This window comes from Myotis nattereri (assembly GCF_964212035.1).
Source record: "Myotis nattereri genome assembly, chromosome: X".
Taxonomy (NCBI): Eukaryota; Metazoa; Chordata; class Mammalia; order Chiroptera; family Vespertilionidae; genus Myotis; species Myotis nattereri.
The window spans coordinates 6381626-6397305 of NC_138078.1; the positions used below are offsets into that span (position 1 = coordinate 6381626).

Consider the following 15680-nt stretch of genomic DNA (forward strand, 5'->3'; position numbering starts at 1 on the left):
TACAGTTCACTCTTTAAAAGCCTGCAAAAAGGTCTTTCCTTGACAGCATTTGAGCCATCCCTCCTGATTTTGCTCCCCAGGAGAATGGACTCTGTTTTGTTGTGATCATCTGTGAGCCTTTGACAGGAGAGTGGTTTACCTCGTTGGTGTTGCAGATGTTCTCTAGGGCAGAGCCGCATATTTTTCCTGGGAAAGCATTCCAAGGAATGATACCTGTGAAGTGAGACCCAGTAGAGAGTTAGGTGTTAGGGCAAACTACAACGCTTCATGCTCTCCCGTCCTCACCACTTTGGAAGCCAATTACAGTGCAGTTGTAGGTCATATTCGTCATCAACAATGAACACACTTGCCCTCTGCAAAACAGCCTTTCGGAATAATTAAGTCCCATTTGGACTATAGGGCATGAGTAAAGTCAACTAGTCTGTAAGAGACTTAACCTGATACTATTTTTTCTACAAATCATGCTTTGTTTAGTGGAGCTGATATCTGTAAAAAATGATTTTTTTCCCTCCTGTGTATCTATGAATCATAGTTGAGCAGCTCCAGGAGGACCCCCCGCCCCATAAGGCATTTCATCATGCTGAGGTCAAGTTCGTTTTCTCATGATTCCTTGGTCTGTGGCCTTGTTACTCAGTCTCTTTGTTAGTGGTTTGCCATGAGATAAGTTGTGAAATTGAGAGTCTGTGCTCAGAAAGTTTCATGGCAGTTTGACAGAGTAATTTGTTTTTGTTAAATAATTTGGACTTGTATTTTGTATGTCTTTGCTTTTATATTCATAATTTTTTTTAAAAAAAATTTATTTCAGAGAGAGGAAGGGAGAGAGAGAGATAGAAACATCAATGATGAGAGAGAAGCATTGATTGGCTGCCTCTTGCACGCCCCCTAGTGGGGATCCAGCCTGCAACCCCGGGCATATGCCCTGACCTGGAATGGAACAGCGACTTCCTCGTTTCATAGGTTGATTCTCAAGCACTGAGCCATACCGGCTGGGTCATTTTTTATTGTGTTTTACAAATGTTTTGGAAATACTTTGGGATTGAAAACACTGACCTTCATCACAGAGTGTGGCCAGCACGGTCTGTGGTCTTTCTCACTGTAACCTGGACTCCTCCCTGCAGCAACATTGTGCACTGGGGGCTGCTGCTCTTTTTGCCATTAATGAGCAGGTGCATGCTTACATATTGAACTCAGCTCAATTTACACTTCCCCAGGAGGTAAGGAAGGAGGATTTTAAAACATTCCTGATTTCCTCCATCCTTGCTGTGGGCCAAGAATAAGTCTTCATGCTTCAGAAGAATGGGAAATGACGAGTCTCTAAATTGTCAGTGGAACCGGCGATTTAAAATACAGATTAAAAAGATGATTACCAATACATTTAGACATTGATTTACAAATACTTTAAAATCAACTTTAGGCTCTGCTTTTTAGGCTCTGTTTTCAATCCATCGAAAAGAAGTGTGGTTGAGCCTTGGTCTTTATGAGAAAAGATTATTAGGCTGATGGGCAATTTAAAACAAATTTCCTATTATATCATAAGGTAAGAGGCTGAGGATAAGTCACACGGGAAGAACAAGCAACAAAAATGAAATGCTAGTCATCTCTCTCTCTCTCAAAACTCTGAAAGAACAGTTACTTCCTCTTCGGTTCTAATGAAAAGCTGTTTTCCCCTAGTTTCTGCCAAGAACAGGATTTCTGCCATCCTGGCTAGAAACACTAATTAAACTCCGTACATAGGGGATGTTGCCTTCTCTCACTCAGCAGGGAAATCAAGTCTCAAATTAATTGACAGGCACAGCAATGGCCCCTTCTGTGGCTTGTCAAAATGAACCAACCGTAGCTGCCTATTGGGATGATCCCATTCATTTGAAAACATGTTTGAACCTGTTTCCAACTGCCGGCTGTTACAGAATATGTTCTCATGGCTTTAAAATACATTTGGATTTTATGTTGTGTTTTTCAGTATAGATGAAGTTGAAGCAATTGGTCATTTTAAAAAGACCTGCTTTGAAGAGTCGGACATACAAATTAATTGGATTATACAGGGCATGCAATGTTTTGGATGGAAAGATGATACAAAACTGGCATATTGAAAATACATAAACTTTTTATAGTGGACATCATCTTTTTTATTCAATTGCATTATGAATTAGCTTCTCATTAAAAAATGTTTGCTACTTTCTTGAAAATATAACAAAATTTTAAATGTCACCCTTTATAAACTAAGACCCTAACGATCTTTCCATTCTAACAGAAAAGGTATGAAAGAGATCATGATGATTAAAAAGAGGCCCATGTAATAATTAAGGTGCAGACTTACACATGAGAGCATAAACATTAACGGGGGATTAAAAGGAAGTACCGTATTGTCGGATATCCACGCAGATCTGCTCCACACTGGCTGTCCCGTTGGTCTGGGGTGACTTGATGACTTCACAAGTTGACCATATGTTGTAGAACATAAACACGGGCACCGCAGAGAAACCAAACACACCAAGCCAGGCCACTCCCAGCACATAGGTGAGGAAGACAAACTAAGCCGAAAAGGACAAAGAATCGTCACTGGACCTGCCAAGGCGCACTGCCTGGGAGGAATGATTCTGCATTTCTGACCTGATACCAAACCTGTGGGATGCATTCAATTCAGAGCACCGTCCGGCCACAGTAGTGACAAGGGAAAGGAGAGCCAAGGCTGACCGCTGGGGCAGGGTGGTCACACTCTCCAGAGAGAGAGTATGGAAAATGTTTACTACCGAAGCCTGGTTAGTTAAAAGTCCTTTTAACAAGGACCAGAGATTTTCAAGAGATGAGATACCTTGTCCAAGATCACAGAGCTAATTAGTGACAGGACCTTCCATGTGGCATTCTTCCTAAACATCAATTCTGTACTCACCATGGGACAGTGTCTGGGTGGTTTCACACGACACTTGAATTATAACCATATTAATTTTCCCCAAATTAAGTTCTTTTACATAATAGATGGATAGAATAATAGTCATACAAGACATCCCTTCTCAAAAGCAACCTCACTAGTTTCATGATCCTGTGAAATTACTAAAAGCATTAGATCTTGAACCTGTATTAAAAGTTTAAAATAGCCTTGCACACAAGTTTAATGCACAGCGAATCTGATCAAATTCTCATTTCCCCTGAGTTGTTTTCATCTTTAAGATTCACAGCGACTCTACAAGCAAAGCCCTGGCTTAGGACAAAATCACCGTGTTCACCCCCACGTTGCAACAGAGAATATAATCACATTGCTTTAAGTTTCTTCTTAACCTGCCTTGACTACCAGTTTTCAGAGAACTTTGAAAGGCTGTTTCAAACACATTGGGGTATTTATATTTTCAGAATGTGCACCCACGGAGTGTGTGGGTGAAGGTTCGGAATCCTAGTTTGGCTTTTTAGTTTTTCAGGCTGCTGCTGAAGAGGTGAAGGTTCCATCTAGCTTTCCACACTGCAGGAAATACCTGGGTCGTGCCAGGTTGGCCTGGGGTCGGCTCAAGACAGGTCACCTCCTGTCGGTCATCCCAGGAAACTGCAGGAACAAGGCATTTTATCTCAAGGGCATTTACACTTTGGGAAGCATTTGCATTTCTAAAAGTATTCAAAGCAGCAGAGTTCAGCAGTTTCACAGGCTCCCTCCCCAGTGCTTACGGGTGGGCCACTCCAGACTTGGCTTTCTTTTCTGGCCCTTCAGAAGAAAACTTGCTTTCTAATACACCACAAAGACTTGAAAAGGGGCTGGTGATTCTTTGCTTGGTGAGCCTCCCTTTCCCACAGCGGTCAGGGCTCCCAGGATAGCCGGTGCCCAGTGGAGAGGGCCTGTGGGGACATTTCTGTTCTGGTGGCCTCTAGCATTCAGAGTTCTGTCCTTAATGACACACCGTGAGGTGCGTCGCAGGCAGAGCCTGAACTGATTGCATTCTGGCCCTGGGCAAACAAGCTTTGCTGACCTCTGATCTAGAGGAGAACAGAGCTTAGAAAGAGCTCATTAAAAGACTGGGTTATAGGGCTGGTGTGGCTCAGTGGTTGAGCATCGGCCTATGAACCAGAGTGTCAGGGTTCTATTCCTGGTCAGGGCACCTGCCCCGGTTGTAGGCTCGATCCCTAGTGGGAGGTGTGCAGGAGGCAGCTGATAAGTGATTCTTTCATCATTGATGTTTCTATCTCTCCCTCTCTGAAATCAATAATTTTTTTTTTTAAAAAAGACTAGGTAATAAAGAGCTGCATCCCAGAGGGAAACTCTAAGGGGGTTGAGTGGCTAGTATATGTAAGGCTTCAGGATCACAATCCACATTCAAGATATGAAGAGAACATTGAGACGATGTCCAAGTCTTCTCCTTTTATTGTGGGAACTTTATATTTGAAAAATCTTTAATACCCTCATTACCTATACCTTGATAAGGGAAATGTTTGATGTAATACTACCTCCCCCCATATACTTTAATTTATTATCAATAATATATTGAAGGTACTTTCAAATTCCAAACTCTAAATTAAGAACACTACAGGCATACCTCGGTTTTATTGAACTTCAGAGATGTGTGTTTTACAAGCTAAAAGCAAAGACCCTCCAGCAGCAGAAAGATTATGACTCGTTTCATTGTGGTGGTCTGGAACCAAGCCTACTGCATCTCGGAGGTGTGCCTGTATGTGTGTCATGGACTCTCCCTGCATTCTCAGCTCGTAGCTTTTCTCAGCTACACAGTACAGAGAGGTGTGGCTCTGGCTGTGCATCAGACAATCTGAGATTCATACTCACCATTCCACTGATGCATCGGCCACAGGCGGTGGTTTTAAACTCCCCGTGAAGTTCTTTTACTGCACTCGTGGTGTAAAAGCCTTCTGCCAACAGGATGATCCCATACAAGAAGAAAAAGGACGCAATTCCATAGATGACATACTGCATCATTTGGATTCTACAGAAAGGAAGAGGAAAGCCTGAGGATTTAAATCCACTGCCTGGTAAACAGACAGTGTTTTCAACCTCTGGAGGGAGGACATGAGAGTGGTGTCCTGTGGCATCTCCTGCCACTCTCATGGCTGCAGTGGGCTTGTGGGCATTCCGGACAGGCAATCCTGCCCACCCCACGGCATCCTGGGCCTTTTTTCCAAGGTGGGCCCACTGTTGAGGTGCACAGCCTTCCCAGACAATAGAGACTTTTCCTTCGGTCAGGGGCAGAGGCCCAGGTGTAATCTTGTAATACTTACCCAAGTCCTGTGCCGTGGGGGTTAGAATCCTCATTTTGCAAATAAGTCAAGAAAGGCATTGAGCATGTTCTTTCTGCCATATCAAATGCCTCCCAACCAGGCCTACTGGCTAATGTCATTCTGATAAGGCCCCTAAGTAAGCACTCAGGCTTCCTTAAGAAATAACTTGGGCAGATTTTTTTTTTTTGCATTGAGATTCTCACTACATAAGTGATAATGGTCAAGAGGTTAAGGTACAAAAAGTTAACTTACAACTAATTTTGTCCTGTGAAAGCTGACAGGGACCCAGATGACTGTTCCTCAACCTTTGGCTGCCCTTTGGAACTACCGGGGGAGCTTTAGGAAATACTGGTCCCTGGGTACTATCCTTAGAGCTTATGACTTAATTGGTCTGGAGCAAAGCATGGGCATGGGGAATTTTTAAGGATTCATGGAAATCTGAGAGCCACTCATCAAGTTCACTAGCTAATTAAAGCAGCACACCTTTCCCAGGGTCGGTCGTGGTAAATATTCTTGGTCTTCTTTGCACACAGTTGTATTCATTAAGTCCCTTGTCCTGTTTGATCCTCCTTATAACTTCACCTACCCCTGCTCATTACTTTGGATATCATTCGTGAATAGATAAAACAGAATAACATCCCCTAAGGACTCTTCCAACATGACTTCGTTATTGATCCATAAAAATTCATCCGTGCCTTTTTCAGTCTGGTGGGGAAGTTTTTTATAATCACAAGGCACCTAAATACAGTGAGACTTTGGAGGTCAAGGAAGGAAAAAGAAAATACTGGAGGCAATAGGGAAAGTATATGAAGTATATGAATGCACTACTTCGGGGCTTGTACCGTTAGGAGAATCTGCATGGCAGTTGTTGAAACTCCACTGAGAATGGTTCCAGAATGGGGAGGCAGAGATTTGGGGCTCAACTCCCCCAAACTTTCCCTTTTCTGCATTGGAAGGTGTTTTGGGATTTGTTCTTCTGCCTGAATAATTAATGTCAAAAGTCCTGCTCCTGTAGAATTAGAGGACAGTCCTCAATAGGGTTCCTATTATTCCAGGGATGGTCGTTTCTTGTGAGACCACTGGAGGGCGCCTCTTACTTGGGAACCATGATAACTGGTTGTGATCCGCAGCATCACCCTCCCACCGGCCCCCATGTCCAAGGCTACAGTGTGTGGATATCCTATGTGTGAAGCTTGCCATTCCCAAGTGAGATCCCAAACACCCACTGCCTTCTTGGCCCTTTCTTTTTTTCCTTCTCTCATGGACCTTCTTCTATCTGCATACAGCAAGCTTTCATGAAAAGCATCAGCTTTCTGCCAGGAGAGCACACTGTTGTCTTTCTGAAAACATCATGGGGTTGTTGCGTTTTAAACACAGTTTTAAAGGGAACCAGGTACTTACACATCACTCAGCACGGCATGGTCCCTGATGTTGGTGGAGAAGTGTTGCTCAAGAATCGCCACAGTGCCTGCAAGAGCCACATGTCCACAGCCACAGAACAAAGCCACCCCGGAGAAGCAGAGGATGGTGGCCACCAGAGAGGCATAGGGGACTCCTCCCAGGCACTTGATGCAGCATTCGAAGCAACCTAGACCCAAAGGAGAGAAATGCATCTGTTATGGGCAAGATGCTCTGGTCTTCATGAACACCACACATTAGCAAAGAAGGTTCTACTTTTCCATCTTCCTTCTCAGACCCTATAGTTAACAGTGCAACACCCCAAGGGCCAGTGGGGCAGTTGTCATGATATCCTATTCTGTGGGTGAAGACTCTAGGGCTCCAGGAGGGAACGTAGCCTAATTTGCTAGATAATTGATAGATAATTATGTAGTAAGTCACAATTCTAGAGCTTCTCCACTGACCCGGGTTGGTGGGGGGACCTGCTTAAGTGACAATGTGGAGCAATCACTTCCCTAACAGTAAAAAGAGAGGATAGCAGGGAAGCTGCAGTTCTACGAAGAAAAGCCACCATCAAGTTCACCGCAACCTCAACCTTCTGGGGTTCCAAGTACCTCTATTTCTGTAGCAGCCAATGGCTTTGCCTGAGCCCTCACGTCCTGGGAACCAGAAGAATCAAATACAGTAATTACACTGTTGCTGCATTCAGAAAAATATGAACGTGATCATTTTGGAAAGGTGATAGGTATTTTGGTCCCTAGAAGTACAGTCACCAAGGCACACTTGAGTGGATCCCCTCAGGTTTCATTCATGTCAATATCAGAAATTACCTTAATTTTGTACTAAAAATGTCCCCCAGCCCAGCAGCACAAGCAGTTTATTCATAGTCCTCCTCCTCCCCGGCTTCCATCTGTCCCCTTCCTCGACACACATGTTCAGAATAAGAACCCAGAACTGGTGGATGACATTTAAGTACTTGAAGAAGGAAAAGGAACAGAAGAAAAAAAAAAAAAGACAAAATGAGCATCCATGAAGTGAAATGAAGGAGAGAGAGCCACAGTTCACTCTTCATCTTGAGAAGAATAAGACTTCTATTCATTTTTAAAATAAACTTTTACTTGAGATGGCCATGGAGACCTCCCCAAGGGGCAAAGCCAGTTGCCATTTTCAGTTCGGAGACATTTATGTTTTGGTAGAGCAGTGCTGGCCTCAGGATAATGTCACTACCTCCCTGACCTCCTGTCCCTGTTTATATTATCCAGACCCTTAAGTAAATGGCTTGTCAGGGAAATCGAACTCTGAATGCATTATGGGGTCTAATAGCAGTCAAGGGCAGTTCATTACTCCAAGGCAGCACATGAAGCTAGCTACATTTCTTTTCCCCAAATGGTCTTCACAGTAGACAGGAAGTGGATACCCAGCATAAAACACTGGAGACAGGCTTTTCCATTTTGATGATCATCCCATTTTAAACTAGCATTTGCTTAACCTCACCACATTACCAGATTTCTCCACCCTCGATGTGTTCTAGTACATAAAGCAATAGACCTGTGTGTGTTGTATCATTCACAATCTCCCCACTCCTAGTATCTATGATATAAGTAACAAGATGCATGCCTGCTTCCCTGGCTAACAATGTCATATCTGGTCCATATTGCATAGAGATGTGTGGCCTGGAGGCTCTGCTGTCCAACATGGTAGCCACTAGCTCATGTGGCTATTTAAAATAAAATGATAAATTCAGTTCCACGAGCCACATTTCACATGCTAGTTGCCACATGTGCTAGCAGCTGCCCTATTGGACAGAGCAGATTGAGAACATTCTATCATTGCAGAAACACTGCTTTAGAAGTTTAGAGTTTCACCTGTCACATATTTGTTTTTCTATAACATGACCTGGGTTTTAACTGAGTTTTACTTTGGGTTTCATTAATTCAACATGTTTTTGAAGACCTACTGGGTACTAAGAACTGTGCTTGGCTCTGGGGAAACAACTATGAAATCAGATTTTTTTTGCCTTCAAGGAGATCAGTCTAATAATGCTGAAAGCAGACATATAATGTTATTATAGTACAGTATAAGATACAGACTGCTGGAGAGCCAGTGGATGGTGGGTGGGAAAGGGGAGAGAGAAGGACAGGAAGGAATAAATTCATATTGGGGAGGGATTAGGAAAGGCTTTCTACAGAAAGACCTCATATGCAGAACACAGTTGACATGGTGACATTGACATATACTAGTGATCTGATAAAAGGCTTATTCGTTCCTGAATATTTTTGTTTTATATATGTATACTATATATTTAAATAAACCATATCCTTTCTCATCATTTGGAGTTAGGTTAGGTGTTATGGCATAGCACACTTGCTCTTTAACAATATAACTCATCTTTCACAATCCAGCTGCCACTTCAAAGGTCTTTCATCCAAAGTGTTATAGCATTCTGCTTCTTTCAAAGGAAATATCACAGCTGCTCCCTGACTCAGAAAGACAAGCGGGGTTAGAAGAATGCTGCTGTTCAGTCCCAACTTCAACACTACATCAAGGTTAAAGTTTCCCTCCAATTTATATCTCTCAAGGACTCCATATACCCCATGCTGTGGGTCTGATTTTATAACAGCGGGGGAAATCAGGGACTCAAGGATTTGGAGGATCACGTAAATGAATCAGTCTCTCTGCAGATGGTTTTATTTGCAGCTATAGGAGCTCTGGCTCCTATAGAACAGAAGTCACCATATTGGTTATCATTCCACATTCACAGATAAAACTCTTAGGGACCTTGCCGGCCAATGTGAGTCGAGGCTTGTGGAATGCAACATGGGAAAAATGTATAGGAAACAATACAGCTGGATGCATAGCAGGTTCATCTAAAGGCACAGCTCAGCCCTCACTCAAGAGAAACTCTTCCCATAACCTTGCTGTTATCATCACTTTGGGTATTGAGGTGTCTCAAAGGTCTTGTTTAATTGAAGCTGTCAGTTAAGCGGAGTAACAGATATGGGTGCAGATGACAGCATTAAAAAGGAGGGAGCAGCTGTCTATTCACTTGTTCCATTTCATTCAATTAGTGACCATTCAATGCTCACCAAGTGTCTTCAATGTCCCAAGCATTTTGCTGGGCACTGGGGACTCAATGGTAAACTAAGATAGGTGTGGTCTACACTCTAATGGAGCTTATAGTCTACGGGGAAATGGACATTAACCATATGGTTCTAAGCTCAGAAGTCCTAGGATAGCAAACTATGGGGACTCACTTAGGTTTCAGAGGGATGGCCATGGATGGCTTCTGGAGTTTAAATATGAAGGATTAATTTCAGTTACTTAGGCAAAGGGAGAGCAGAATGTGTTAGGGAGAATGTTTCAGGAACAGAAGGAACAAAAACTCTATGGTAGAAAAGAACAGGGCACTTTTCTGCGCATGAAAGAAGCCAGAGCACAGAGTACACAGAGGGTGGGGCAAAGAAGATAGGAGGGATCTATTTCTGATAGACCACTTAGGGTCTTAGGCACCTTAAGGATTCTGGACGTATCCTCAGAATCATTTGAAGCCATTGAGCTCTTGTAACCATAGGGAACAGACTGGGGTTGCAAAAGATCACTGAGGCTGATGGGATGGGAACAAAGTGGAAGTGGAGGTGAGGAGGAACCCAGTATAATGGTTCACACAAAAGATGACAGGAGCTTGGACCAGGGCGAATGTGGTGGCAGTAGAGGAAATTAATGGGTCTGAGAGATGATTAAGATGTCAAATGGGCACAACTTGGTGTGGATTTAATCATGGGGTTGGGATGGGTTGGTGAGCACCAAAGAAGACTCGTAAATGTCTAACCAGGTAGATGTTGTATAACCAGATAGATGTTGTATTGTTCTCCTAGCTAGGTTGGCCAGAAGAGGGCTAGACCTTGAGGACAAAGATGTTGAGTTTCCTTTTAGATATGTTGAGTTTGAGGTGACTGGATGTCGTCTTAAGGGAGGATTTCTTGGATCTGTGGGTCTATAGCTCAGAAGAACTAAAGATGGATGCCATCAGCTTCTACTGGACAGCAATGAAAACTTTCAGACATCAAGAAAACATACGAGTGGACCATTTGTCAGTTGAAAGTGCTTTAGACCTTTTGTTTTGCAAAGTGTGGTCCTTGGACCAGCAGTATCAGCTTCAGCAGGGAGCTTGGGAGAAATGCAGAATCTCAGGCCCCGCTCCAGACCAGCAGAATCAGAACCTGCATTTTAACAAGCCTCTGCCTCAGGTGACTTGTGTGCACAAGAAAGCTTGAGAAGCCCATTGCTAGTCAACAGTCCCATCTTCCTAGTCTCAGGAGTGGTGTCCTGAGCCTGTTTGAAGTGCCTGTGTTGTGTTCAACCATGTTTGGTGTTTTCCCCTTAAGAGGTGGCCCACTGAGCTTGGCCAAAACTCTAGCAAATCAAATGACAAGTTCCAGGGGCTGCAATGAGGAAACAAAATGTTTCAAGTTGTTCAGCTGTCCTGAAAGGAGTGCAACTAGAGCGCTTTTTCTGAGCCAAGTAAGTCCTCTTAACCTCAGAATTTTTGACAAAGATGCTTTAGAGCCACACCATAGATGAGGTCTGAGAAAACAGATTTATTCCCTCACCCGACCCTGCCATGGGGCTGAGAGTGCCCATGCAGACAAAGGAACTGGATCTGTGATTCAGGCTGTCCCCAGTGTGAGAAGTCACAGGCAAGACTGGTGTTTTGAAATGTGGAGGTGGTGCCAAGCATCAGCAGAGCACCACACTGTTCAAGTTCATGCTAGCTAAGGAAGGTCAATGCTTTTCTTGGATACTCCATAAATCCACACTCAAGTTTTCCCAAGATTCAAACCAGCAAGGACAACATTGGTTAACGTGAACCAGAAAAGGCAAGGAAAGCATTTTTTCATGACTAAGATCTACTCAAGTAAAAATAAAAATCAATACCAGGCCTTCAAGCACATTTTGCTGTAATTCTCAATGCCTCTCACTAAAGCCCCAGAACCTCTTAGGTTAATAATGCTGTAAGCCTTCACTTAGCCGGTTTCGGTGGCTAAAGAGAATTTAAAATTTTTGGTTTTGATTTACACAAAAAGTCCAGTGTGCATTAGCCTAAGCGTTTAAATATAAACCACATAGTAGGGAGAAAGAAATCCACATCAATGCCTCTAACTCTCAATGGCCAGTTTGTCTCCAGTATCTCTAGAACCTTTTGTGCAGAACAACAGAATAAAACACGTTTTGTCCTCGGGCTTGCGGATGGCCGTTGCCATGGCTGTGGGTTCATGACAGCCCAGTGATTTGCCCCGAGTTGCCTGCGATCCTGGCTGCAGATTTAATGCTGGCCCAGAAGGAGGGCCAGAGGGAACAGGGCTCACATTCTTCCCCAGGGAATGAATGTCACACTCACACACACACCATGCTCTAAGCACGGCCTTCCTTGCTCCTTTACTGATTCCTAATGAGCCACAACATTAAAAAGAAAAGGAGAAGTAGCCAAGGTTTGCAACTTTCAAACCACAGCATCAGGAAAATGGAAGCGGTGAGAATCCTACTTAATAGAAGCAAAAGTGAATGTCAGCAGCGGTTCTCAACAGGGCGTGACTGTGCCCCCAGGGGACATTCTGTAATGTCTGGAGATATTTTGGGTCCCCACAATTGGGGGAGAGGGGCGCTACTCGTTCCAGCGACTAAAGGTCAGGGATGCTGCCAAACTTACAATGCACAGGACAGCTCCCCAAGTATCTGACCCCAAATGTCACTAGTGCTGAGACAGCATGAACAAAAATCTATATGGGTTTAGATCCGTGGTTTTCAATGGGACGATTTTGCCTCCCTGGGGACATTGGGCTGTGTGTAGGAAGACATTTTCGGTCATCACAACTATGAGGGCACTGCTGGCATCTAGCGGGTAGAGGCCAGGGATGCTGCTAAACATCCTACAGTGCATAGGGCAATCCCCCCCAACAAAAATGATAGGATGCAAAATGTTAGTAGTGCCACAGGTGAGAAACCCCGCTCTAAGGTTACAACGCACAATCCTGGTCTGAGACACCTACAATTTTTTTTAAGAAAGAGCTTAAGTCCTGGCTAGTGTGGCTCAGTTGGCTGGCACATCCTCTCATGCACCAAAAGGTTGTGGGTTTGATCCCCGTTGGGACGCGTGTGAGAGGCAACTGAGTGATGTTTTTCACTCACATCAATGTTTCTCTCCCCCCTCCCTCCTTTCTCCCCTCCATAAAAAAATCAATGAATGTCCTCAGGTGAGGATAAAAAAATAATAATGACAAAAAATTTTAAAAAGAGCTTAATAAACTTTAGTTGGCTTAGAAAATATCACAGAGCAGAGGCTCTCAAGGTTTGCTGCACAGAATTATCTGGAGACCATTTGAAAGCCCAGATGCCCAAACTTCACCCCAGACCAAATAAATCAGAATTTCGGGGGGTGGGACTCAGCAATGAGAGGTTTGTGATTTTAAAAACAAAGCTCCCCATGTGATTTTAATGAGCACCCAGGTTGGAGAACAAGTGTTACAGAGCCATTCAATATTGGAGAACTTGCATCTGCCACAGGGAAAGTACCAGAGTCCTAATACTTACAAGGCTTCCTAATAAAACTGGTGGTAAGATGAACAAATGGGACTTTTTTGATAGCATGAAAGATCTACACAACTCAGAGAACCAATATTTTTCAAATGACCCATGTGTGATATGAAATCATTCTTGAATACAGAGCTAAGATAGTACAACAGATTTGAACGGAACACAGTATAAAAAGTGGAGCTTTGCAAAAATGTAAAACAGTACTTACTACTCTTCTCACTCAAGTTTTATTTAGTTTAAGAAAATAGTTACCTTTCTAAAATATTATTTAACATGTAACAGATTTATTATGGTTTGTTATTATTTTAAATAAATAATGAGTTCATTATTTCACAGTTAATTTTTCATTTATAATTTCTAATACAGAAAATATTTATAGATATAGCCCACATGAGCAAAAGTTTTTGGGGTCTTCAATTACTTTTAAGTGGTAAAGGGACCTGTTTTTTAATAATATAAAGGGAATTGCCTTTCAGCAGATCCTTTTAAAAAGCTTGTCCTAAAAGCTATTAAATATATTAAAGAATAGATTTACTTCTAACATTTGCAAAATGTCATGAGCAGTAGATGATAAGCAATTATATTAAAGACTAGAGGCCCGGTGCACAAAAATTTGTGCACTCAGGGGGGAGGGGGGTCCCTGAGCCCAGCCTGTGCCCTCTCGCAGTCTGGGACCCCTCGGGACATAACGACCTGCTGGCTTAGGCCTGCTCCCAGGTGGCAGAGGGCAGGCCCAATCCCTACGTGCAGCCCCTGGTCGGGCTCAGAGCAGGGCCGATTGGGGAGTCGGGGCACCTTCCCCTGTCATGCACAGAGCAGGGGAGATTGGGAGGTTGCGATGCCACCCTCAGTCACGCTCAGGGTAGGGCCGATTGGGGGGTTGGGGCACCGGCCCCTGTCACACTCAAGGCAGGGTCGATGGGGAGGTTGCGGCACCACCCCCTGTCATGCACAGAGCAGGGTCAATCAGGGGGTTGGGGAGCTCCCCCCTATCAGGCACAGAGAAGGGCCGATCAGGGGGTTGAGGAGCTCCCCCCTGTCACTCACAGAGTAGGGCCGATAGGGGAGTTGGGGCACCGCCCCCTGTCACACTCAGGGCAGGGCGGATCAGGGGCTTGGGGCTCCACCCTCTATCACCCACAGAGCAGGGCCAATCAGGGGGTTGGGGCACTGCCACTGTCACACTCAGGGAAGGGCCGATGGGAGGTTATGGCTCTACCCTGTCACACACAGAGCAGGGCCGATCAGGGGGTTGAGGCGCCGCACCCTGTCACACACAGAGCTGCAGGGCGATCAGGGGGTTGGGGAGCTCCCCAATATCAGGCACAGAGCAGGGCTGATCAGGGGGTTGGGGCACCTTCCCCTGTCACGAACAGAGCAGGGCAGATAGGGAGGTTGTGGCCCCGCCCCCTGTCACATACAGAGCCGCAGGGCGATCAGGGGGTTTGGGCGTTACCCCCTGCCACGCTGATCCTGGTGCTGGGAGGCCTTGCGGCTCCGCTGATCCCGGTGCTGGGAGGCATATTACCCTTTTACTATATAGGATAGAGGCCTGGTGCATGGGTGGGGCTGGCTGGTTTGCCCTGAAGGGTGTCCTGGATCAGGGTGGGGGTCCCCACTGGGGTGCCTGGCCACCCTGGGTGAGGGGCTGATGGCTGTTTGCAGCTGGTCACACACCCTTCAGGGTGGGGGTCCCCACTGGGGTGCCTGGCCAGTCTGGGTGAGGGGCTGAGGGCTGTTTTCAGGCTGACTGAAGCTCCCAACTGCTCCTTTTTTTCTTTTTCTTTTTTTATTCTGGGCCAGGTTTAGCTCTGGCTCCAGCTCTGAGGCCTCTGCTGCTGAAAACAGGTATCTGGTTTGTTTAGGTTCTATAATCAAAACTCTGTATCAACTCCAGCTCTGAGATCCCGGCCGGTTGAAAGCTGGTTTCTGGGGTTTTGTTTAGCTTCTATATTTGTTACAATGTTTCTTAAACTGCAAGCTCAGAGGCCGGCAATGCAGGCGGGGAATGTTGGGAGTCCTCTGTCACTGAAGCAAGCAAAGCTCATGTTAGTTTCAAGCTGCCTGGCTGCCGGCTGCCATCTTGGCTGGCAGTTAATTTGCATATCTCCCTGATTAGCCAATGGGAAGGGTAGTGGTCATACGCCAATTACCATGTTTCTCTTTTATTAGATAGGATATATTCACATGGTGAGAATGAACAAATTCAAGAAACAGACACTTCTTAGCCTCTTCCTTTGCCTTTGTGGGAACTGGCTTTGGCTTTCCTAAACACCATGTGTGTGTCTTAGCCTAATGAAGTGTGGGAGCAAAGAATCAGGGAAACCAATGGTGAGTAGGAGAAGCTAGCTCTAAGTTTAGATATCACAGATTTTAAGAAAGATCTGTAGGGTATTCAAGAAATATGAGAACTATCTGCATCATGAAGCTTTGGTAGCACTCAACCTCCTTGACCATCTGGGAGACAACATCTATGTTTT

General features: G+C 44.6%; 1 protein-coding gene across 6 annotated transcripts in view; it reads right to left on the bottom strand.

The window, feature by feature from the left end:
• The window catches only part of GPM6B (glycoprotein M6B), a 144319-nt gene that overhangs the window by 6627 nt on the left and 122012 nt on the right, over positions 1-15680 (bottom strand). For all 6 annotated transcript variants that reach the window (XM_081115078.1, XM_081115077.1, XM_081115075.1 and 3 more), the window contains 4 exons: positions 6613-6799; positions 4763-4919; positions 2360-2531; positions 140-213 (listed from right to left, as the gene is read on the bottom strand). In XM_081115078.1, the coding sequence (XP_080971204.1) occupies positions 140-213; positions 2360-2531; positions 4763-4919; positions 6613-6799 (590 nt within the window). The remainder of the gene's footprint in view (positions 1-139; positions 214-2359; positions 2532-4762; positions 4920-6612; positions 6800-15680) is intronic.